The sequence below is a fragment of the Cyprinus carpio genome, chromosome A9, assembly GCF_018340385.1.
Source record: "Cyprinus carpio isolate SPL01 chromosome A9, ASM1834038v1, whole genome shotgun sequence".
NCBI lineage: Eukaryota > Metazoa > Chordata > Actinopteri > Cypriniformes > Cyprinidae > Cyprinus > Cyprinus carpio.
In genome coordinates this window covers 30,503,671-30,529,931 of record NC_056580.1, presented here as the reverse complement: position 1 = coordinate 30,529,931, position 26,261 = coordinate 30,503,671, and the positions used below count along the sequence as shown (strand labels likewise).

At 32.4% G+C, this 26,261-nt stretch overlaps 1 protein-coding gene across 2 annotated transcripts in view; it reads right to left on the bottom strand.

Moving 5' to 3' along the window:
* The window catches only part of LOC109080956 (anosmin-1-like), a 63,847-nt gene that overhangs the window by 23,998 nt on the left and 13,588 nt on the right, over positions 1-26,261 (bottom strand). For both annotated transcript variants that reach the window (XM_042764419.1, XM_042764421.1), the window contains exons 3-6: positions 15,893-15,955; positions 15,586-15,808; positions 2,886-3,070; positions 1,891-2,020 (exon numbers count right to left, since the gene is read on the bottom strand). In XM_042764419.1, the coding sequence (XP_042620353.1) occupies positions 1,891-2,020; positions 2,886-3,070; positions 15,586-15,808; positions 15,893-15,955 (601 nt within the window). The remainder of the gene's footprint in view (positions 1-1,890; positions 2,021-2,885; positions 3,071-15,585; positions 15,809-15,892; positions 15,956-26,261) is intronic.

Below are 26,261 nucleotides of genomic sequence, written 5' to 3'. Positions count from 1 at the left end.
ATTCACACCTGAGAAGACAAAGCCTGCATAATGGGCTGCATAATGAGCCGTTCAGTCAGCTGTGTCACTGAGAGGGGTGAGTTACAAGAAAGAATGTGAGGACAAAATAAATGTATATAATTTTATGTTTGTAGTTTATTTAGAATATATTTAATTATCCCACAACATAATTTAATATTCACTTGTGAGTGCAGTTAAACAGTTTATTAGGAAAAATCAAAGCTGACTTTCAAACTGAATTTTTTGCATCATTACTCTAGTCACACAATCCTTCAGAAATCCTTTTAACAATCTTATTTTCTACAAAAAAAACATTTATTGTTATTATTATCATTATTATCATTATTATTATTATTATTATTAATGTTGAAAAGAGCTGAGAATATTTTTTTTAGGTTTTTTAGGGGGGATAAATTGAAAGAACAGCAATGATTGTTACATTTGTTACAGTTACATTTATTGTTACATTTATATTATTTACATCAAGCTTTTGAATGGTATAGTAGTGTATATTGTTATTGAAACTTCATAATATTTCACTTGATTATACATTTAGTCAGGAATTATAGTTGGGAAAAAGTCTTTGGAACAAGTCTTAATAGTAAAATGTTTACACGTTATGTGAAAACTAGTACAAGTATATAAATAAATAAAAAGAGACTTACTTATGTTTATGATCTCTGCTGAATAAAGTGCTTCATTCTTTTTTTCTGAGGAAATCCAAATCTCAAATCCTCATCCACATAACATCTTTTGGGGTGAATAATGTCTTATTCCTCTCATCGCGAAGCAAACAGTAAAATAAAAAAAACTTGAAGAACAGTCCCGCTGCGTTGTCTTCTGTGGGCGTATTCAAAAGCCGCGCGCTTCAGTGAAACATTTGAATCTCAAAAGCCGCTCGGCGCGGGGGCGTGGTCGCATTAGAAGATAATGAAGGGAGACGTGAAAAACGGACATCGCGTTGTTTTCATATGGATTACTTTATCACAGAATATTTGTTTTCAGCAGCACTCGTTTAGTTTAAAAGTAGACATGTCAGGCTTTCTATAGATATCTCTCTCATGTCTCTGTGTTGAGTTTTCACTGAGTTACAGTTCATTTTAATGACGCATTTGTATCTGAAGATCAGCGCAGACAAAGGCTGCAGACAGCACTCCTTGTTTGTTATCTTTATTTTATAAGTGCACACAGTTTTGTTGTTATTATGTCTGTATACAAAAAAAAGTAGACCCTTTACAGATTCGACTGATGTATTGCTCTTATCTGTACGATCAAAACTGAAAGTGTAATTTAAGTTCTTTTCGGGGTTATCAGGAGAAAATACCCCAAAACGCGTATACGCGTTAATCGACTCCAGAGGGTTAAAGTTGATACATTTATATATATTTTGAAAAATCTTCATTTTTTTTTTCTCTTAATGATATTTTTGAACTCAGCATCATCAAATTGGGTATTTGTAGCCATTTTTGAGATAACTGTTTATAAAGTTTTAAATATTCGCTTTTATTATGGATGGATGCACTTTATTGGACTTCTTTTGGACTAATGAAAAATAACACCCATTCGCTGTCATTATAAAGCTTGGAAGAGCCATCTATAGTGAGAGTAAATCTATCAGAGCAACACGAGTCAGGCTCAAGCTTGTTAAATAAATACTTCATCCAGAAAACAGCATTTGGTCATTATCAGAGTTATTATCATCCACTAAAACTGAAAGTCTGAAGGTCTGAGCCGAGTTTGGAGATTGTAGCTTAGAAGGAGATGCTGACTAAACTTAGTCTCAGAAGAAGAAGCAGCATCTTAAACAGTAGCTCAGGGAGTAAATCAGGCCTACAGCGAGCAGCAGGTGAAGCGCTGCACCTGTGAGGACCGTAAATCTGTCAGACTCACCTCTGGAAGAGCGGAAGTGTTTGCTGGGAGCCGTGAAGCCGCGGGTGCCGTGAACGTTCACCGCCGCCACGCGAAACTGATACCACCTGCTCGGCCGGATGTCGCTCAGCAGCGCGCGCTCTTCAGCAACCTGAGGGGCACAGGGGTCAAAGGTCACGGGGTCACATACATGCAGCTCTGAATATGAGCTTGGAATCTGATCTATTTTAAAACATGAAAGACTGGACAGACATCTGTGTATTTGATGCACAAAAATGACATTCTTACTCAGTATTTCTGTCTCGTTTCCAGCACAAATATCTAAACATTATTAAATCAAGATACATTTACTGAAGAAGAAAAATGACTTAATTTTCTGAAAAATGTATCAAAATGTAGTGCGTTTTTGCTTAAAACAAGAACAAATATCTGCCGATGTCGCTTAATTTTGAGACATTTTTAAGAAAACAAAACTTATCTTATGTAAATGTCTCTCTAATAATGTAAAAGAGTGTTTAGATATTTGTACTGGAAAACAAGACGAAAATACTGAGTCAGAACAGCATTTTTTTGCAGTAAAGTTGGCATGAAACAAAAGCTTGTGATCCATTTCCAACGGCTACTGAACAAGAAAAAACATACAATTGTTTTTTTTTTTTGTTTTTTTTTTGTTTGGTGGATATTATAGTAGTAAAAAATTCAAAATATTAATACATATTATAATAGTATATTGACATATATATAATGATACTAAACATAACTAATAAATAAATATGTGCGCATATATTTCAGTTAATCTGATCTATTGTTTTGTGTCTATCAAGTTCAGAATAAATCAAATCTGAATAAAGAAAGACATTAACATCTTGGATGATATGAGGGAGAGTAAATTATCAGGAGATTTTTATTCTGGAAGTGAACTACTCCTTTAATTTAAGTGCCAGCTGGGTCGCTAAATTAAATAGTGTCATGATTTTAAGATGCATATAATCGCACGACTGGGTGAAAGGCCTGACCTGAGCGATGTCCTGCCACGGCATAGCGTCGTCTTCGCTGGGATGGATGCCGAAGTTCCAGCGGCGCTGCAGCACGTAAAGCACCGGCTCCACGGAGACATTAAAGCGGGACGACCAGCCGACCTCCAGCAATCCTGACGGCCGCTCCACAAACAGCAGCTCCTTCCGCGGCTTCAGAGGAGATCCTGAAACACAGACGGATAGATCAAAACACCAGACACTAGTGTGGAAATCTGCACATATTAATGGACGGGTGCAATCTGGAGGGCAATTTGTTCCATAGAAAAATCTAATATAGGATTATTACAGTTAACTAAAACTAAAATCATAAAAAAAAAAAAACTTTAGTTACTTGAAATAAAATAAAATATTTACAAATATATATTTTATATCAGCTAGTTTCCATGTCAGTGTTTCTCTTTTTTGTTTAGTTTGATTTGATGTACTAAAATAACTAAACTAAAACTGAAATAAAATTAATAAAAATTATATAGCTATTAAAGAAAAAACAGAAACCAATAAAAGTGATTTTTTTTTACTGAAATTAAAATGGAAAATAAAACTACTAATTAAAAAAAATATATAAAAAAATAGGGCTGGTCAAATGATTAATCACGATTAATCACATCCAAAATAAAAGTTTTGGTTTACATAATATATGTGTGTATATTGTGTATATTTATTATGTATATATAAATACACACACATAAATTATATATTTAGAAAATATTTACATGTATATACATTTATATATTTTATATTCTTATATTTTATATTATATATAAATATATTTAATATATAAACATAACATATTCTTCTTAAATATATACATGCATGTGTGTGTATTTATATATACATAATAAATATACACAGTATACATACATATATTATGTAAACAAAACTTTTATTTTGGATGTGATTAATCGTGATTAATCATTTGACAGCCCTAATAAAAAAGTGAAAGTACACAATTATTTACTTTACTACAATTTTAACTAAATTAAAATAAACTAATAATAAACACTGAAAACACAAAAAATACTAAAACTTAAACTCAAATTAAAATGGTAAATAAAACTAATAATAAAATAAAAAAGTGAAAATACAGAAGAAAATTACTAAAACTTTAAAACTAAAATTGAAATTAAAAATAATAATAAAATTTTAAAAAGTGAGAACACAGCAGAATTTGTCAAATTAAAACGTAAATTAAAAATATACAGAAAATAATAAATGAAACTAAAATAAAATCTAATTCAAAATATGAATAAAACTATAAGTATATGAATAACAGTAAAATAACTTTTTGATATAGTTAATAAGATATTAAATTTAAAAAATAATAAAATAATTAAAAATAATGAAAAATAAAAACGAGACAATAATCTAATCTTTCATTTGTGAGCTCTTTCGTTTGCTGGATTAATGAAAACAGACATTATCACAGGATTACTCAAAACATAAAATTGTTTCAATGTATGTGCAATAGTTAAAAATAACGGCATCATGATAAATAGTGATATAAAGTGATGTTCATGTGATGCTCTCACAGCAAACCTCCATCTGCTCCATACGGCAGTGACTTACACTTAACCCTCAAAGACATCTGAAATTCATCCACATGCAATAAATTAAAGATTTAATAAGTACAAAGCTTCAGGGGGGAAAGAGAGGAGAGAAAATGTTCTGCTCCGTGTCTTTCCTCGATTCGTTACAGCTGTGATGGAGCTCCGCTGATTGAGGAACGACGGGAAGGACTTCACGACATGAAGCTCAAAGACGTCAAATGTCTCCAGAAATCAGCCGAGCAGCAGACGGAGGCATTTTCATCAGAGAACAGCGCTGAAGATGTGGGTCTTATATTTATATCATATGATAAAGTTTAGCAATATCACACCAGCAAGAGTGCTGCTTTTCCCCAAGATCTGCACGACTGAAAATGTGATATTGATTTTATTCAACACTTCAATTAGCAATACGCTAGACACAATAATGTCTGTTTTTGCTCAATTTCACAAACAAAAATAGTTCCAAACAACCAAAGCCACAGCTGTGTTTCGTTACTGAATGAATCCGTGTTTTGAATGAATTGAGTGAGTCACTGATTCAGTGACTCGTTCATAAAGACAGTCACTTACTTAATTTCTGAACGAATCAGCCGTTTAAACCGAGCAGCAACCTCCTGCTCTCTCTCGTAAAGCCAACATCAAGATTTTATGACAGCCACCATATTCGACTGGCCGCTTGAGGCTGGCTGCAAAAGGGAGTCAGTCCCATAGACTCCCCATGTTAAAATGCCCAACTTTACAGTGGAAAAAAACATGTTTACAGCCTGGTGCAAAAAATGATTTTGGTCTATATAGCTAATTTTGCCCTTCATGACAACTGTGAGGGGGTGAATTTTTTTTATAACTCTTCCGTTTAAATTATATTAAGCCTTAAAGTTCTGCATAATTAAGAGCGTTGCCACTAGAGTGACAGGTGGATTGCCGCTGCTGACAATGCCGTCACGCTAGGTGGGCGTGGCTTCAGCAACCAGCTCCCGCTTTTTTGCACATTTTCGATTATCCAGGAGAGTCACGTGGTGACGCGCTGCCAAGATGGCGACGGCCTGCTCTGCACACTTTAAACTTCAAAACCGCTCTTCAGGGGTCTATGGGTGACGTCACGGACACTAAGTCCATGTTTTTATACAGTCTATGGTTTAAACGTATCAAGTGACACAATGATTCAGTGACTCATTCATAAAGACAGTCACTTACTTCGTTTCTGAATGAATCAGCTTTGTGAACAAATCAAATGAGACAATGATTCAGTGACTTATTCATTAAGACTAGGGCTGTGCAAAAAATCTAATACGATTTTCATGCGCATCTCATCAGTAAAGACGCTCCTGTAATAGTATATCTCCAGCACGTGCGTTCAGATCAGGGTTGCCGGGTTTTCACAACAAATCCTGCCCAGTTGCTTCTCAAAAAACAGTCCAAAACTAGCCCAATCGCGTTTCCAGGAGGTTCCCCGATAAAAATTGCATCCCTGTAAAATATACGTTTTTTGGCATGGTTGCCATGGTAATATTCACATTTTAGGGGCTAAATATCACGTTATTAGTATTGGGGTCGCTTTAACCCATGGACATGAAAAACAAACTGCAGACTTGGCAACACTGGTTTTCAGCCTGAGTGAAGCGTCAATTTACTACACAGAGTCGTAGTCCACCGACAAGTTAACAAAAAATCGCTTTCCAAATCGACAAAGAATCGCCTGCGATTTTAAAATCGTTTTTTTTTTTTTTGTAGACTGTCCAGTGAATTACGGCTCTGTGTATAAAAAGCCAACCAGTTTTTTTGCCAAGTCTGTGGTTGTTTGTTATTTTTCATGTTCGCGGGTTGAAGCGACCCCAATACCAAATAACGTGCTGGGAGTATACTCGCACTAATACAGGAGCGTCTTTACTGAAGAGATGCGCATGAAAATCGTATTCGATTTTTTGCACAGCCCTAATTAAGACAGTCACTTGTTTAGTTTCTGAATAAATCAGATGTTTGAATGACTCGAGCGAGTCAATGATTCAGTGACTCGTTCATAAAGACAGTAAACTGCTTTTTTTCTAAACGAATCAGCCATTTGAACACATCGAGTGAGCCAATGATTCAGTGACTCGTTCATAAAGACAGTCACCTGCTTCTTTTCTGTATGAATCAGCTGTTTGAACGAACTGTTTAAATTAATGACTCATTAAGGCAGTGATTTGCTGAATCAAATTTCTTTCTAAAGCTACTTTTTGTAATGTCTATTCAATGTTTTTTTCATTTAACACAGTAATGTCTTTAAATGATCTTTTGGGGGTTCATTTCTCAAACTGAACTGATGTGCGATTACTGTGCAATCACTTAATTGGCACATCACATGTAATTAAATAAACATTTTAATCACCTGACAGCCTTGATAGCAATAAAATGAAAAGCACCAGTGATTCTAAACATCTGCATGAGAATCAGCATACAGAGGAATGCAGTGATGACGAACATTTCCACTGTGGATGAAGAAGTTCAAGGACTCTGTTAAGGAGATCCGTTCGCATTAAACGATCAGTGACAGCCAGTTCTCCAGGAGAAGATCGGAGGAGCAGCAGAACAGCTGTGTTTGATTGCGCTGTGGTTTCACAGCTCAAGCACGCGTGTGACGTCTGTTCTAATCCCGGCGTTCCAGTAAAATCCCACAGCGTTCCTGAACCAGCGCTGGAATTCACACTCTTGCTCCGAGAGCAGGATCTGAAGAGGGTCATCCAGAAACTACACAAAGCTCCACAAAGCTCCAGAGTCTGCAGGTGCACATCAAGTATACTCCTGGAGCTCAGCACGCGCTTGCAACTGCAAGGCCATGGGTTCGACTCCCAGGGAATGCATGAACTTATATGAAATATATAAATTTAATGCAAAGTAAGTCACTTTGGATAAATGCATCTACCACATGCATAAATGTAAATGTTGTGCTCATGCAACGTAGAGATCGAAATGTTTAAGTGAGATTGTGGAGCTGCAACACTAAAAACTGTTAAAAAAATAAACCTAATCAGTAATAATAATAATAATAATAATAAAGATTAAAATGAGAAAAACACATTTAAAAATAATTATTATTAATACTTTATTATATTATTTTTTCAGTTTAAGTTTATTTATTTTTTTTGTAATTTTTTAAATATTACAAATTTTAGTGTTTAATTTAATATTTTATTTTATCTCAGCTTAGTTGTAATACTAAATTTAATTGTTATTTAAATTTAGATTTATATATATCATCATTTGCCATTTAGTCCTCCAAATCAAAACAGCAAGGATGATTTTACTACATTTATGCTTTTACATGTACATTATATATATGTATTGGCAGACACTTATGTAAAGTGAATTTTTGTATTTTAATATTATTTATAAATTATTATAGTTTTGATTAACATTTTGAAATAGCCTTTTCTTATGTGTTTTTGTCTTTTTTGGTTTATTTGTTTATTTATTTGGATCCCCATTAGCTTCCACAGTGTGGTTGCTAGTCTTCCTGGGGCCCATCAAAGTGCTAAAACACATGTACAGTTAAAATACACAAATATAACATACATAAATATAACTTACATATAACATAACTACATGTATACATTTATCCACATATACACATTCACACAATACAATTTGAAAATGTCAGTACCTATAACAGTCACAAATTAACTGGTGTAATTAATAATAATCTGTTTTAGAGTCTTCTTAAAATTACATATGTTGGATATATGCCTTGGTTCTTAAGTCCAATTTTATTCCAAGCAGATGACAGATCTAACTAAAACTGTTCTTGTCATACAGTTGGACCTTGCAGATGGAACCACTAACACACCTGAGCTCACCTGACGCGTAAACATGTCCGTGACAATACCCACTAAAAACCAAATTTATCTACAAAAGATTTTGGATTGGTTTTTAAATAGAGCATGGTGCGTATAACAGAGAAGACTTATATTAAGTTTTGTCCTCCACCTTTAGCCAGCCCAAACAGGTATGCATTTTATCCACGGTGGAGCGAAAAGAGCAACCAAGGGCTACTCTTGCGGCTCTGTTCTGAACGATTTGTAATTTTTTCAGATGTCCCTGTGCAGCACTGGACCAAATTACTGGGCAATACCCCAGATGTGACAGAACTAAAGATGGGACAACTGTTTTCATAACTAATGGTGGACAATATACTGAACATCTCCGGGAAAAAGCAATGCCTTTGGCCATTTTAGACACAATGTGGTCAATCTGATCAGCCCAAGAGAGCTGACTATCCAGCTTCACACCCAAGAGTTTAGTCTGACTCACCTGCTCTACCACAGATGTATCAATAATTAGATTTAAGTTGCAAGGCTTGCCAAGCATACGTTTAGTACCAAAGACTATACATTTAGTTTTAGATATATTAAGAGCTAATTTATTAAGTTTCACCCAATTTGTAATGGCATTAAGTTCATTCTGCAAGGTACAACTTATGTCAGTTACTGTAGGTGATGCATAAAACATTGTAGCATCATCTGCATACAGTACAACATCTGCTCTTAAAACAGCATGTGACAAATCATTGACAAACACAGAAAACAACAATGGACCCAAACAGCTGCCCTGAGGAATACCACATGACAACTGCTTACAATCAGAAAAATACCCGCTGACTTCTACCAGAGAGATAACTACATATCAAGGACACAGACTGATGTGAAAACCCATAGCACTTTAGCTTAGACAGTAAAATGTCATGGTCAATAACATCAAAAGCTGCTGTGAAATCCAGCAGCACAGCACCCACAAGTTTTTTGTCATCCATAAAAGTTAGCCACTGGTCTACCATTTGTACCAATGCAGTGTTAGTGGAGTGTCCTGGCTTATAAGCATGCTGTGACCTGTGTATTGGAGAGCAAAATTATTGATACAAAGTACTGTATCATTTGATTAAAAAGTAACTTTTCAAATATATTTTGCTCAATATGGGTAGAATGTTAATTGGTCTACAATTTGATTCAGTGAGACCTAATCTATCATCTTTCACTAAAGGTATAATTTTAGACTGCTTCCAAAATTTCCGGAAACACCCCACTTATCACAGATCTATTAAAAATGTGACTAATAGGCTTGCATAAGATATTAGCAACCGTTTTAAAAAATTTTGCCATCCAAGTGATCTATACCTGCAATTTTTTCCTCCGGGAGAGAGAGCAACATCTTTTCAACAATTTCCTCTTTAACTGTACCAAATGTCAATGAACAAGATTTATTCCTCATAATATTCTTCACAATTACTACAAGGTGAATCCTTAGGGTATGATAACATACTAGATCTTAAATTTGCAGTTTTCTTTATAAAAAAGTCATTCAAATGATTTGCTATATCCAAAGGTTTAGTAATTATTTCTGCTGATGTTTCCCAAATACATATTAGAACATTTAGTTTTTTTTACACATTATTTCATTAATAACTTTCCACAATTGCTTGCTATTATTTGATGAGTTACTAATCTTTTGACTAAAATATATTTTCTTTTTTTTTCTTTTTATTTAACTTTGTCACTTTATTTCTCAACTTACAATAATACCTTTCATCCATATCACTTTTAGAGTTTAAAGTTTCAGCTTTGGCATTATCCCTTTTCCCTCATTATAGATTTTAGCTCGGCATCTAACCAAGGAGCATTATTGCTTTTTATCGACCTTTTTCTAATTGGTGCATGTTTATCAACTATTTTCACAAACCGATCCATAAAAATACGTAAAGAAGCATTAACATCCTCCTCGTCACAGACCGCCGACCAAGTGGACCTTTCAACATCTCCCACAAACGCATTAGGATCGAACGTTTTATAAGACCTACGATAGACAATCCTTGCACCAAATTTAGGCAATTTAGTTTTCTTTGTTGTGATGATTAAATTATGATCACTGCATCCTACTCCAACTGAGATGACATGTGAACACAACTCATACACATTTGTAAAAATGTGGTCAATGCATGTTGATTTAAATTTACCATTCAAAGAAATTCTTGTGGGTTGTGTAACAATCTGCTTAAGGTTAGAAGCATTAGTTATAGTTATCATCTTTCTACGTAAATAACACTTCTTTGAAAACCAATCAATGTTGAAATCCCCCAAAAGAAAGATATCTTTGGTTTGAGCAGATGCCTTCTCAATGTTATCACATATCTTTTCCAAGTAATCTACATTTGAACTGGGAGGTCGGTAACAGCAGCCCACTAAAATGGGTTTGTTAAACTGAATATTTAACTGTAACCATATCACTTCAACATCGCTGCCCATCAAATCTTCCCTTGGAGTGACTGCAATATTTTCGCTAATATAGAATGCAACACCCCCACCATTTTGATTTCTATCTTTTCTAAATAGTCTGTACCCCTCAAACAGCTAACTGTGAATTATCAAAACTGCAGTCTAAAGTGTGTTTCTGATAAGGCCAATACATGAATCCCATTAGAAACAGATGTTTATAATTTCATGAACCTTATTTCTAAGACTACAAATGTTCAAATGAGCTAAAACTAAACCTTTTCTTTAGGCAAGTTTGAAAGTTAAATTTATCATATTACTAAGATTAAAACATCAAAACAAAAACATCAGGATAAGAATCTAAATAAAGATCATGAGCAATTATTCAGATGCTAGCTTTTGTCCATTTGCCGGCCAAATTATAAGCTTATCATAACCTTAAGCTGGCCCTGGCCCTTTCACCTTTCTCTCTTGCCTCCTTCAGTTTTGGCAGCAGTTCACGTCTCCTCTGCTGCACCAAATCAGAAAAGTCTTCATTGATATAAATGTTTGTACCCTTTAATTTCTTGGTGGAGGAAAGGATGCGCTGTCGGGTCTTTCAATCTAAGTCTAAGCTTCACAACAATTTTTCTTGGCTTTCTTCCCTCATGGAATTGGCCAATCCGGTGGACCCTTTCCATCTCAATTGTAGAACTATCCAGACCCAAATTATTAGACAGCATTTGTTGAATCTTCATTTCTAATCCACTGATTGTTTCGCCTTTTTCCTCCGCGATCCCATCAATTAGTAGATTAGATCTCCTTAACTGATTTTCAATGTGATCCAGCTTCTCAAACAGATCCTCCAATTCCTGCTTTGATTTTAAAATACTGCTCTCAAATTATCTAATTTTTATGTCAATATCATTCTTAACTTTCATCTCATCCATGATGCCTTGTGTGAACTGCAGACTAGTTTTTAATTCTTGTACATCTCTAATCACACCATCCAACCTTTTCGCATTTCTATCCATAATGATTTGAATGAAACTCTTGAAAGTTGTCCTGTTGTTGTTTTAACATTTCCTTATAAAATTCTCTCTGCTGATCCATCATGTGGGTCAACACACCCATAGTTACAACTGTATCATCCTCTGATGGTTGTTTACTACCTTTGGGAGGCATGATTCCACAATCTTACCAAGATGTACTGAAATAGGAGTGGCAGGCCCACCAAGCCCAGAAGCCTCTCAAACAGTTGAAATGATGAAAACAGTCCAATTCACTCACCGCGCAAGTCCAATATTCAAAATGTGAAGACTAAATACATATATTGACCAAGTGTTAACCTTAAAGTAATGGTCCAATATGTGATTACAATGATTTGTATTAGATTGTAGAGAGCTGGAGACCTCAGAGACAGAGCATGGCAGCCATCTTGGTATTATTATTATTATTATTATTATTATTATTATTATTATTATTATTATTATTACCAATTTTGGTTTAATTTATTTATATTTCAGTTTAGTTTTAGTTTAGTTTTAGCTTTTATTTATAGCAAAGAAGGACGATTTTTCTACATTTATGTATTTACATTTACATTACATTTATACAGTGTGGACAAGAGTCCGTATTATTTAAATACTACTTTAGTTTTTATTAATATTTTGAATTAGCTTTTATTTTGATACTTTCGGTTTTTCAACAATGTTGTCAGCATTTTTGTTAGTTTTTAAATATTATTTATTTTTAATTTATTATTTCATTTTTAATTCAATTTATTTCTAGTAAGTTATTTTTGTGCTTCATCTTAGATGAAGAATTGAGGGGAATTGATCTACAATGTAGCACGAAAGCACAAACTGCCCAGAGAACATGAAAACACGAATCTGAGAAGAGATGTGAGAAGTAATGAAGTCGTGTTTGAGGATTTGAGAAGTGAGAGTGGTTCGCGTGGTTCCCACTCTCAGGAAGCTCCTGGTGAATTTCAGAGAGCTCAAAACTAAATCAAAAGAAACGAGGCGTTCAGGAATATCTTCTGAAACTCTCCTGAAACACCGCTCTGGCTTCATGCTTTAAAATGCATCATTAGAAACACAAAACCATGAAAACGTGGTCAGAGTAAAAACATGCACTGCATATGTCACTATTTTTGACATTACGGTAACACTTTACTTAAAGCCTTCATATATAATGCATTTATGAAAGTATTTTTGATGCATTAATTATGCACCCTACAATGCATGGTATGATCTCATAATTAATTATAAACAATTTATTTATAATACATTAAAATTATTTTATTTATTCATTGTTACGACCAAACATAAATCTCAAGTCAGTCAAGTTATCAAACACATGACCAGAAAATTAATGCAAAAATCAGGGTTATTATATTATTAACTAAATCTAAAACCTTAAAAAACATGTTTGCTACTTGAAATAAACATTAACTGAAATAAAATAACATAAATAAAGTTAGTTGCCCAGGCAACATTTCTCAGTTTCACTTACTTTAACTCGATGCACCAAATAACTAAAATTGAAATAAAAATGAAATGTTAAATCATGTTTAAAAAGAAAAAATATGAACTAGATAAAAATGACAAAAAAAAAAAAAAAAAACTAAAATAAAAAAATAAAAAAATAATTCAAAATATTAATTATATAATAATTTTTCAGTGATACTAAAATAACATTGTCTTTTGAGCTTCTCTGAAATATTTATTCATTGCAAAAATATGAAAAATAATAAAACATCTTCATTTAACTTTAAAATCCTTGCTCTAATTTTTATCTTTGTATATAGAATACAGGCCTTATAAATAACGCGTTATAAAAGTATTTTAATGCACTAACTATGCACCCTATAATGCATTGTAGGATCTCATAATTAATTATAATCACAGTTATAATACATTATGATTCTTATCTATTCATTATCAAACCTTTAGATGGTAAATGCATTAAAACACACGACTGATTTAAGATGCAACAAAGAACCTGCAAATATTATGATGCATCTGTGAAAAGATATAATGCATTACAACATGCATTATGAATACTTCATAATGCATTATAAATAAAGGCTTTAAGCAGCAGCGTGTTACTGATATTATTAGTTGAACCGGGTCGAGGAGAAAGGCGAGGTTGTGTTCGTCCACCTGCAGGAACATCTGAGAGCCATCGACAGAGCAGCGACGCTCAATTTGAGATGATAATGGTTTCCAGCATCGTTGATCATCATCTTAACAGAGAGAAACAATTACGCTTCTGACTCAGGCAATGACTCTCTGACTGCCTTTGGATTTCAATAAAAGGCTTTACAGCTTTCTGCAAACGAGGGGGAACCAGTAAATCTGACATCAATAAAACCAAACCGTAAAGCCTCCTTCACTCGACCGCCAACAACATCAGACGCCACACTTCTGTTACAGTTTTCATTTATATTTGGAATTTCATTTTGAATATATATATATTTATATATATATATATATATATATATATTGTTGTTGTTGTTTTTTTTTTTTTCATTTATTTATTTATTTATAAGTTTTTATTGCTCCTATATAGTTTGTATTCATTTTTATTTATTAGGTTTAGTTATGTTAGTAGTTACAGTTAAAAAAAAAAAAAAAAAAAAAAAAAAAAAAAAAAAAAAAATATATATATATATATATATATATATATATATATATATATATATATATATATATATATATATATATATATATATATATAATATCTATATATACTATATAGATATATATATATATATATATCTATATATATATATATATAAATAAAATGTATTATTTTTTTTTTTTTTTTTTACTGTAACTACTAACATAACTAAACCTAATAAATAAAAATGAATAAAAACTAATATATATAATGCTTAGGTTTTGTAAATATTTTGAATTGGATTTTATTTTTACATTTTTTTATTATTTTAACTTTAGTTAAAACTTTAGTACTTTTATTTATTTTTTTTTTTTTGTCATTCATATTTATAGTTTTTTATACTTAGAATTTTAGGGGGTTTTTTATTTAATTTTTATTTATTAGTTTTAATTTTGTAGTTCAAGTAAAATAGTAATAATAATAATAATTATCCATACAAAAAAAAGGTATTAATGTTTTGAATTACATTACATTTATGCATTTGGCAGATGCTTTTATCCAAAGTGCCTCCTTAGTATTTTTTGTTATTTATACACATTTCATTATTTAATGTATTCATCTTTAATATATATATATATATATATATATATATATATATATATATATATATATATATATTATATAATATATATATTTTAATATATATTATTAATTTGGTTTTTTTAGTTTTAGTTATTTCCAGTTAGTAATTTAGTATGCATTTACATTACATTTATACAATTTATTATTTTGAACATTTTATTTGTATATTTTCTGTTTGTTTTTTTTTATTTAATTTTAGTTTACTTTTTAGCATTTTTTTGTGTGGTTTTTTTTTCTCATTTTTATTATTATTTTTTAATATTATTATTTAGGTGTAATTTAATTTAATTTTGTTTTTTTTTTTTTTATTTATTTTTTTTTGCTATTTAGGTTTTATTTATTTTTACTTTAGCTTGAGTATTTTCCTTATTTATTTATTTTTTATTACTATTTAGGTTTTATATGTGAAAAAATAAGTGCAGTAACTGTAAGTACTTTGAATCTTTTGGTTATTTTAGTATTTGATTTTTTAAAAATTCTTAACCTAAGCATGACTTTTCTCTCTTTCTGTGAATTTCATTGGTGTACATAAAAAAAAAAAAAAAAAAAAACAGAGATTTCCCCATGGAATAAAGGAAGTCACACAGGTTTGAACGACACAAGGGTGAGTAAATGATTTATTTTTTGCTGTTGAAGTGTTTGTACCTTTATAGGGGTTCTTGGGGATCTGGCAGGTGTGTCCACATCCGTTCGGACAGCATTTCTTCAGAGCCGTGCACTCCGGGTCTGTCTCGCAGCTCTCCACGCAGGCTGCGGCGAATCCGCTCGCTTGCTCCGGTGCGGGACAGTCTCCCGGCTTCAGCGTCTGAACGGAGCGCAGGAACTCGCAGCTCGTCAAACACTCGTAATGCTTCTTCGGGAACTGAGTCTGAAAGCAGAAGCAGGATGGCTGTGAGTCACTCATCTCAGGCCGGCTCTCACATGACTCTTTTACATCTCAGAGTTTCCATACCTCACACAAGTCCTGACACTGGTTCTCCTTCAGGTCCCATGATGCCTTGCAAGGCTCAAGACACTGAAAAAAAAAAGAAGAAGAAGAAACACTCCATTAGGAAAAACAGAGAAATAAAAATGAGCCTGAACCAGACAAGCGCTCCTCTAAAAGCTTTCCAAACTTGTAATAATTAAATAATAAAAATAGATATTTTTTAAATGAAAACAAATAAAAATAAAAATACTTCTAAATAACTGATGAATCATGAAAATAAAAAAATAAAATAATCAAACACTCACTATTAATAAATTGAACAAATGTAAAATTAAACAAATAATTTTAAAATAAAAACAATCCAAATAAAACACTTACTAATGATTAATTCATAAACGTTTAAAATGAGATAAATTATTGTAAAAAAGCAATCAAAATAAAACACTGACTGTTGATGACTTAAATCATAAAAATATAAAATGACAAAAATAATTGTAAAATAAATGTAATAAAATTTAAACACTTACTAATAATTAATTAAATCAGAAAAAAATATAAAATAAAATAATAAAAACACTTTTAATTAAATCAGAAAAAAATGCTCAATTAAAATAAATAATTTCAAAACCAAAGCAAATGAAATAAAACACTTACTATAAATTAATTAAATCATAAAAATATCAAATTAAACATCTGTCAGGTTTTTGTCCTTAAAATTGTTATTATTTTTTTTTAATAAAAGCAAATCAAAATAAAATGTTATTAATTAAACCATAAAAATTAAAAATATATATAATATATATATAATAATAATAATTTTAACACTTACTAATGATGAATTCAATCATACATATCTAAATGAAAATAAATAATATAAAAACAAAAAAACACTTACTAATTAATTAAGTGATAAAAAATTGAAATTAAACTGAATAATTTTAAAATAAAAGCTATTAAATAACACTCTTACTGTTAAATAAAAATGTAAAATTAAACAATAAAAATCTAAATAAAACACCTACTAATAATTAATTAAACCATAAAATTTAGAACAAAACATTTTAAAAGCAACTGTAAACACTTACTAAAGTTAAAATATTTTATTTGTTTACCCGCAGGCGATGTGACCATTAACTCTCGACAGAGAACTGTAAACATGCCGATGTATTGCTAAATTAATGAGTAAATATTGAGCAAATATATTAAGTAAATATTGCAGGTCAAAGTGGTTCGGCTGACAAAAACCGCTTGTGAATCTTCTGAGGATCTTCCTCCACATGATGTCTCATTATCAGCCAGTTATTAAATACAAAAGAACCCAGACGGGCTGATCGAGAGCTGATGGGAAGCTCTCCATGATCTACTCGTTAGGAATATAATGTATGATCATACTGGATATTGTTATGCTGTTTTTTAAGATGACAGCAGAAATTCCTCTTCTTTGTGTCTAACAGAAGAAAGCACAGGAGAGTGTGAGCGAAGGATGACTGAAACCCAATATATTCATCAATCCAGCGTGAGAATGTGTGTCAGAATCACTGCTGTAACAGTGAAATCACTGCTCGCAGGCCGAGAGACGTCCATCAGAGAAGCACTGGTCTCGACCCAAACCACACGAGCAGAGCCAAACCAAAGACACGAGAGCGCTTCAGCTCCAATCTGCTCAGCGCTCAGTCACACAGAAGACGTGAGGGATGGTTGATGGAAAAAAAAAAAACATTAATTAATTATTTAAATCATAAAAATGTAGAATTAAATCATTAAAGTAAGACAAAATAAATCATGTTTAAATGAAACCATAAAAACACTTGCTATTAACTAAATGGTAAAAATTTTAAATGTAAATAAATAATTTTAAAACAAAAACAAATCAAAATAAAACACTTACTAATAATTAAATAAAGCATAAATATGTCAAATGAAATAAATAATTTAAAAATAAATGCAATCAAAATAAAACACTTACTAATAATTATTTAAATCATAAAAATGTCAAATGAAACAAATTATTTAAAAATAAATGCAACAAACAGACCGCAGGCATTTCATTCACGCTCATTGAATGTAGGAAGCTGAAAGAAACCATCTGAGTGACTCATTTCACAAAAACACTGAGACAGACTGATGCTGCTTCACAGCGAATGATGAAATCGCACAAAAGAAACGTGGAAAAATAAATGTGACACAGACGACAGTGAAGGAAACACAAACTACAGGGAAAACTGGCTGGAAAATGTTTCTGAGCAGTTTCTGTAGGAGTTAATGGAGCGTGAGACTCGACTTTACACTGAAACTACAGCAGAGAGAAAAGTAGAGCTTCTTCACATCAATGAATGAACATTATTTTATTCAACACGCTAGGCAAGGCAAGGCTTTTTTATTTCTAAAGCACATTTAAAACAGCGGCGGCTGACCAAAGTGCTGTACAACGTAAATCGATTAAATACACACCAAAAGAAAATACAATACAATAAAAACAGATAAACTAGCAAGAGAACATTGATCCAAAATCCAGAGAGAAAATATATGTTTTCAGCGAAGATTTAAAACACTTAACATTAGATGACAGCCTATTATTTACCGACAGATCGTTCCACAGTCGTAGAGCCACAACAGAGAAAGCACAATTTCCTTTTAACTTCAAACATGACCATGGCACAGTCAGCAACAAACTGTTTGGAATAAATAAAAGCATGGATCACAGTCTCCAAGTCCCTCAGTGATAAAAACGCTTTCAGTTTCGCAATAGATCTAAGATGATAAAAGCTATTCTTTATCACTGAGTTAATTTATCTGTCAAATTTAGGACCATTATTAAAGAGCACTTTTTTTTGCATGAGTATGAGAATTCTAGGATAAAGGACCCAAACTGATAGATGCTGGAGGTCCGAAAACTACAATTTCAGTTTTAGAATCATTTAATGTTAGAAAGTTGGCTGCCGACCAGCATCTTACCACATATACAATTTAATAGAGAATGTATATCATAATTATCCCCACCATTCAAAGGGAGGTACACCTGTATGTCATCAGCATAAAAATGGTAATGAATGTTATACTTTTGAAAAATCCTGCCTGAAGGGAGCAAATAAAGTGAAAGCAAAAGCGGGCCCAAAATTGATCCCTGAGGCATACCGCAAGTTAATGGTACAGAAGTGGAAGAAAAATTCCCAACCTCCACCGAAAATGTTCTATCACAAAGATAGGATTTAAAACATTTCAATGCAGTACCTTGAATTCCTACACAGTCGCTCAACCTTTCAAGTAAAATGGCATGGTCAACTGTGTCAAAAGCAGCACTGAGGTCCAAGAGTACTTGCAGAATTGCAGAATTACCTAAGTCCACAGCTAACAAAAGATCATTCAGTACCTTCAGCAAAGATGACTCTGTACTATGATGTTGTCTAAAACCCAACGGAAACTTGTCTAACAAATTCTCACTTAAAAATACAGTCAATTGATGAAAGACCTTTTTTTGAAGTGGATTCATTACTGCATGTTTCAGAAATGGTGGAACAGTGCCTTGAGACAGTAGATAGATATTAAATAGATACTATTTATTATTGTTATAATAAAAGGTTCAATGACACCCAGCACTTCCATAAAAAGACGAGGAGGAACTACATTCAAGGAGCATAAGGAAAGCTTCATTTTATGCAAAACATCCACAAGAAAGAAAGAAGAAACAGGCTCAAATTCAGTTAAGCAGGCATGGTAATACGAGATTGAATAGAGTTTTTATCTATAAAGCTCTTCAAAAAATTATCACAGGTTTTAGGTGAAGCCTCAGGATATAAAAGCAAGGTAGGATTTAAAACATTATGTATTGTATTGAAAAGAGTCTTTGGACTATGTGCATGCTTTGCTGTCATGTTAGAAAAATATTTTTCCCTCGCATAATCTCTTCCAAATTAATAATAATAAAATAATAATAATAATAATATTTATATATATATATATATATATATATATATATATATATATATATATATATATATATATATATATATTGTTTTTTTTTTTTTATATATATAGATTAGCAAATCAGAATATTAGAATGATTTCTGAAGGATTGTGTGACTAGAGTAATGATGCTAAAAATTCAGCTTTGAAAGTCAGCTTTGATTGTTCCTAATAAACTGTTTAACTGCACTCGCAAGTGAATCTCAAGTTATTTTGGGGGATAATTAAATATATTCTAAATAAACTACAAACATAAAAATATAAACATTTATTTTGTCCTTACATTCTTTCTTGTAACTCTTCCCTCTCGGTCACTCACCTGCCTGAAAGGCTCATTATGCAGCTCATTATGTGGGTCTTTGTCTTCTCAGGTGTGGATTACACAAATATTCATGATAGTTGACGCCTACTCGCATATGCCATTTTGAAACAAAAAGTGTCTTAGAAAATTTAAATTAATCTATTGTTTTCTGTGAGTGAGTAAACAAGATGATTTTCACATCATTTTGAAGCAAAAATTCTAAGCTACAAGCTCCAGGTTTGACAGTCTTGTGAACAAATGTTCTCTATTTTGTTTTATGACCTTATTTCAGTGACTTCAAAATTGTAGTTTTTTACGAACCACGCATAAACGTTGTTTTCTCAAAAACACAATCATGTACATACATGCTCTTTACATATTATTGTAGCCCAGTTTGTACTGATTACAGTGTTATTAGACTTTAGCCATGTATCTATTTATAAGCAACTGAAAAAAAGCACAAAAGTCAGGGGATATCAAAACTTCTCCAGGCCCCCGAAACCTCCTAGACCTCAGAGGGTTAACTGAGTGCTGCTAGCTCATCATACAATCTATCATGATTTCATAGGAAACTTGGAGCCTATCCTCCCACTTTCTTTCAGCTTTCCTCCATTCCTGTCTAGCGGCATGAGTATCTTTGTTTAGCTAAGGTTGCAACTGTAATTTAGGTTTCTTAATTTTAAATGGAGCAACAGAGTCAAAACCATTGCTACAAAGAGTATTAAAACAAAAAAATTTAATTGAAAATAAAGAAATGTCGCATTTTTATTTTTAGCAATTTATTTTGATGAAATACTATTAAAAAAACAACAACATTGTATTATGTAAGTTGAAAACAAACATTTCCTTTTTATTCTTAGCACCTTAATTGTTTGAAATAGTATTTTCTGTTTAAATAACTTTTAGACTTTTTAAAATAACTTTAGAGCAAGTGATTTATTTCTTCAGCAGATCAGCGCGACTAATGAAGGCTTCAGTAAAGACAAATTACTGAAATTACTCCCGACTGACTCCAGACCAGTGAATGCAGGAACTCAGCACAACACTTACAGGCTTAAAGAATGAGGACAGACGTCAAGGAGAAGCGCTGCGAGTTATTAAGGACGGAGGTCTGATAAGCGTCCGGCCCTGTCAAACTGCTCTGATTGAGAAAATCCCTCAAGACGGAGAGAAAATTAAAAACGCAAGCTGTTATCATGACAGCTGTGGAGAAGCACATCACTGCTAAATTGCTGTTTATCTGCACCAACGCCAATGAAGAAAACACACAGAGAGAGAGAGAGAGAGAGAGAGAGAGAGAGTGTGAGAGAGAGAGAGAGAGAGAGAGAGAGAGAGAGTTAGGATTCTGTCACATTCAGAGAAACATCAGACAGTAAAACAAAGAAGAAATATTTGAGAACGAGCACAAAGCAAACGTACATAAACTGATCGTTTATTTAGTAAAGGTGTCTTTTAGGGTGTGCATTTATTTGATCAAAAATGCAGTAAAAATTGTTAAATATTTTATAATGTAAAACATCTATTTTCTTTGTGAATATCTGTTCAACTGTAATTTATTTCTGTGATGCGCAGCTGAATTTTCAGCATCATTACTCCAGTCTTCAGTGTCACATGATCTTCAGAAATCATTCTAATATGATGATTTGCTGCTCCTGGATCCCATCTCCACTCCTAATCCTGATCCATCTCCACCCCCTGGATCCCATCTCCACCCCTAAACCTGGGGGTGGGCAGGTTGGGCAGGTTAAGGTGTGGAGATGGGATCCAGGGGGTGGAGATGGGCAGGTTTAGGGATATGTAAAGTGGGAGGAGTTGGATCTGAAGTTGGAGTTGATGCACCACTGTAATACCAGTGTACTTACATGGTAACTCCTCAGGAACTGTCCACTTAATATAAAGTGTAACATTCTGGACACCAACCACAATTTATATGTAAAGCCTAACTTACTCGCCACTGCTGTGGAACATCAGAGTAATTACATGATAAATCTAATGTAAAGTGTAACACTTTCTTTACCAATACGTGTTGTTAGTCCTGTCACACATTTGTACTTTTATTACCAAAAAGTGTTGTTGCCAATGTCCTGTTACACATTTGTACTTACACATACCTTTGAGTGGTTTGTTACATATGTGTAGTTACACAAACATTAGAGCTGTAGATACAGTACTATGTATCAATGTGTACTTACACTGTGGTTACATACTATGTACACATCTAGTTACTATGTAAGTACACAGGTAATAAAATATTTTAAATTATTGTATTTTTGTATTTTTTGTATTATTGTATCTTCATTTTGCATCTCCAGTAAATGTATCTTGATTTAAGGATGTTTAGATATTTGTTTTGGAAAACAAGACAAAAATACAGAGGAAGAGATTCGTATTCATTATTTTTTTAAATTTTTTTTGCATTGCATCGCTCTCAGAGTCACGAACACGTCTAAAGACGATATTTAACATGTCTGAAACATGACCTTCCTCTCTCCCTCTCTCTCTCTCTCTCTCTCACAGCAGCAGCACAGTGAGGAGCAAGCGTGTGAACGTCTGCATACGTGTGTGTCTTGACACACAGTCTCTCCTCCGGCTGTTTAACGCTGCGCTTCTGCCACCCACCATGAAGAGAAACGAGCAGATCGCAGACAAACCCAACTGACTTAACAGCAGCATCCCATCAGTGAGCCTGACCTCACACACAGACACACACACACACAGACACACACACACACTCACACTCACACCGACACACACACACTCACACTCACACACACACACTCACACTTACACCGACACACACACACTCACACACACACACACACACACACACACACACACAGGCACACACACACGCGCACACACACACTCACGCATAATCAGGAGAGATGAGAGAAAAAAAAAAAAAGTGTGAAAATGATGTTAGGAAGATTATGGATTTAGTGTTTTGTTTTTTTTTGTAATGATTTGCTGAAGGATGAATATTTGTGTGGTTTACAGAGAGAAACAGAAAACTAACCATCAGAGCAGGGGAGAAATATTCATAAGACTTCACTGGTGATGTAACATTAAGCAAAATTGTGAATATCATAGTGCTGTAAATCAATTAAAGCTAATTAATCACACATCTTCCATCAATATAGGGTTATTATCATTTAATAAAAGAGTTTTTATTTCAGTCATTTTGTTGTGTTTTTTGTCATTTTTAGCAGAGGTTTTCTTTCTTTCTTTTTTTATTTTATATTTCAGGTTTAGTGTTTTTTTTTATTATTATTTAAATTTCATTTTCTGAACATTTATTTCATTTTAAGAAATGACTTTTTTTTTTTTCCTTTAATGATTTTAAAATTAATTAAAGTTTTAGTTTTAGTTAACTAATGACCCTGACTGAAACTAAATAGACAAAAAAAAACCTTACTTGCAATTTTTCTTTTTTACTGATATAGAGTATCATTTTTTTAAAAACTTTAAAATTAAAACAGAATATAAAAAATCTAACTTAAAAGAAAATATAATTAAAAAAAAAATGTTTTTTTGTAATTAATCATGATTAATAATAGTTGCAATCACAACCGAATCTCTAAATTAATGTAGAAACAACATCAATACAGTATATATTATAGATTTGTTTAATGGCATCTTTTACCTAAGTATGAATGAATAAAAATTACTAGTTAAAAGTTCTGGTTTCAATATTTTATGTGATAATCAATACTCTCAATGCAATATAATCAACCAGTATCACAAATATTCATAGTTATTTCCACACTCACACCTGCTAAAAACAGATGTTGCATTAAACAGCAAATAATAATCGCTAGATATTAACATGTATTTTTGCCATTTATCATCTTTTAGAAAAAATACATAAATATTGAGATACAATGAATGTATCATTAAGTGAATGATGAGCAACATGTTCTTTGTATATAATATCACTGTAAAGTGAACACTGAACTGTAAACGAGTGTTTGTTTCCTCTGAAGGCTGATGTCCTTCACGCTGACATTGAGCGAGGTCTTGTGAACTCATCTGCTTTATGTCTTCACCAAAAGGAGCTTTGAAGTCCAAAAACTCACAGTAAAACCAACAGCTTGTGCTTCTGCTGGGTGCGAATCATTTCACAAGAGAGAGATCATGTGAACTGCCAGGTTTAATGATGCTGGAAGCACCACATGTACATTTATTATTCAAAAAGGGACGGGAATCGTAAGTAATTAAACCAATTCTGGTTAATTGATTCGGTAAATGATTCTTTCAAGCATCGCTGCCAATAATTGGTCATAAATCTAATGAACAAATAAATAAAATAAAAAGAAATACAAATAAATAAACAAATAAAAAATGTGATTCTCTGACTGATTCAGTGAATCAGTAGACTGATTCAAACCATCAGCTCATGAGTTCAATACTGATTCATGATTCTTTTGAGTCGACTGATTAAAAGAATCAACTCATGAGAGTCATTTATTTGTGATTTGGACTACACTGGTTTAGGCTTTTTTGTTTGTTAGGACAATAGAATGCATATATATATATATATTATATATATATTATATATATAATATATATATATATATATATATATATATATATATATATATATATATAAAACAGTATTTCTGTTACATTTAATTCATAGAGCAAAGATTTTTAACTATAGTATTCAGTCTAGGATTATTATTGTTTATTAAACTAAAACCAGAAAAAAGTTCATTCCTTGAAATAAAATAAACATTAACCAAAAATTTAATAAAATATTTAAAAAATTGCTTAAACTATAATATTATTAGGTGTTGTTTTTTGAGATATATCAAATAAAATATTTAAGTACTAAATAATAGAATAATAAAAACTATAGACATATTTTAAAATAAAATAAGACAAAAATACAAAAACACTAAAACTTTAACTAAAATTAAAATATAAAAGAATATAAAAAATATAAATAAAATATAAAAATAAAATACAATTCAAAATATGAACAAAAACTACTAAATTTCTACCCTGTGAAAAGAAGCTGCTGGAGACGGAGGGGGTCTCAGAAATGCGGCGGGTTTTTCCATTTTTTCTTGATTGATTCTTGAGAGCCACAAAAGATTTTTAAAGCAAAACACAGACAGGTAAATCAAACCATCCAACACACACACACACACACACAAAATAATAATAAATAATAATAAAAAAAATAAGAAATATCAGAAGTCTAAACTGCATTACTGGATTAGTGGAGAATATAAGGGTATATGTGTTTTTGTGGATCTTGGTTTTTTGGTCTTTTATTTAAAAGGAGTAATTCACCCAAAAATAATAATATGCTGAAAATGTTCATGCAAAAGTGAACGTTTGCTGCAAATGTGTTCACACTTAGGCCAGCCGAGATCAGGATGAGTTTGTTTCTTCATCAGATTTGTAGAAATGTAGCATTGCATCAGTGTCTCAGCAATGTGAATGGGTGCCGTCAGAATGAGAGTCCAAACAGCTGATAAAAACATCACAATAATCCACAAAAAATCCACAGCACTCCAGTCCATCAGTTAACATCTGGAGAAGACAAAAGCTGAAACAAACCCAGCATTAAGACATTTTTAACTAAAATACCATAGAGTCCATAATCCATAATAACACTTCCTCCAGTGAAAAGGTACATCACCTGCTGTCTCTCACATCAAAATCCAGCCACATATTTGTTTAGAGCTGTTTAAACACTGCTTGATCAGCGCAGATTTCTCTCCTGATTCAGACCAGAACACTTTTTCACTGGAGGAAGTGTTATTATGGATTATGGAGTTGAAAACGTCTTAATGTTGGATTTGTTTCAGCGTTTGTCTTCACAAAGATGTTAACTAATGGACTGGAGTGGTGTGGATTACTTGTGGATTATTGTGATGTTTTTATCAGCTGTGTGGACTCTCATTCTGACGGCACCCATTCACTGCAGAGCATCCATTGCTGAGACACTGATTTAGTGCTACATTTCTACAAACCTGATGAAGAACCAAACTCATCCTGATCTTGGATGGCCAGAGGGTGAGTAAATTTTCAGCAAATTAAAATTTTTGTAACTATTTCAACAAAATGAACAGTACAGCCAAAATTATAAACTTTCACAAGTCTATTTCTGAGAGTGAT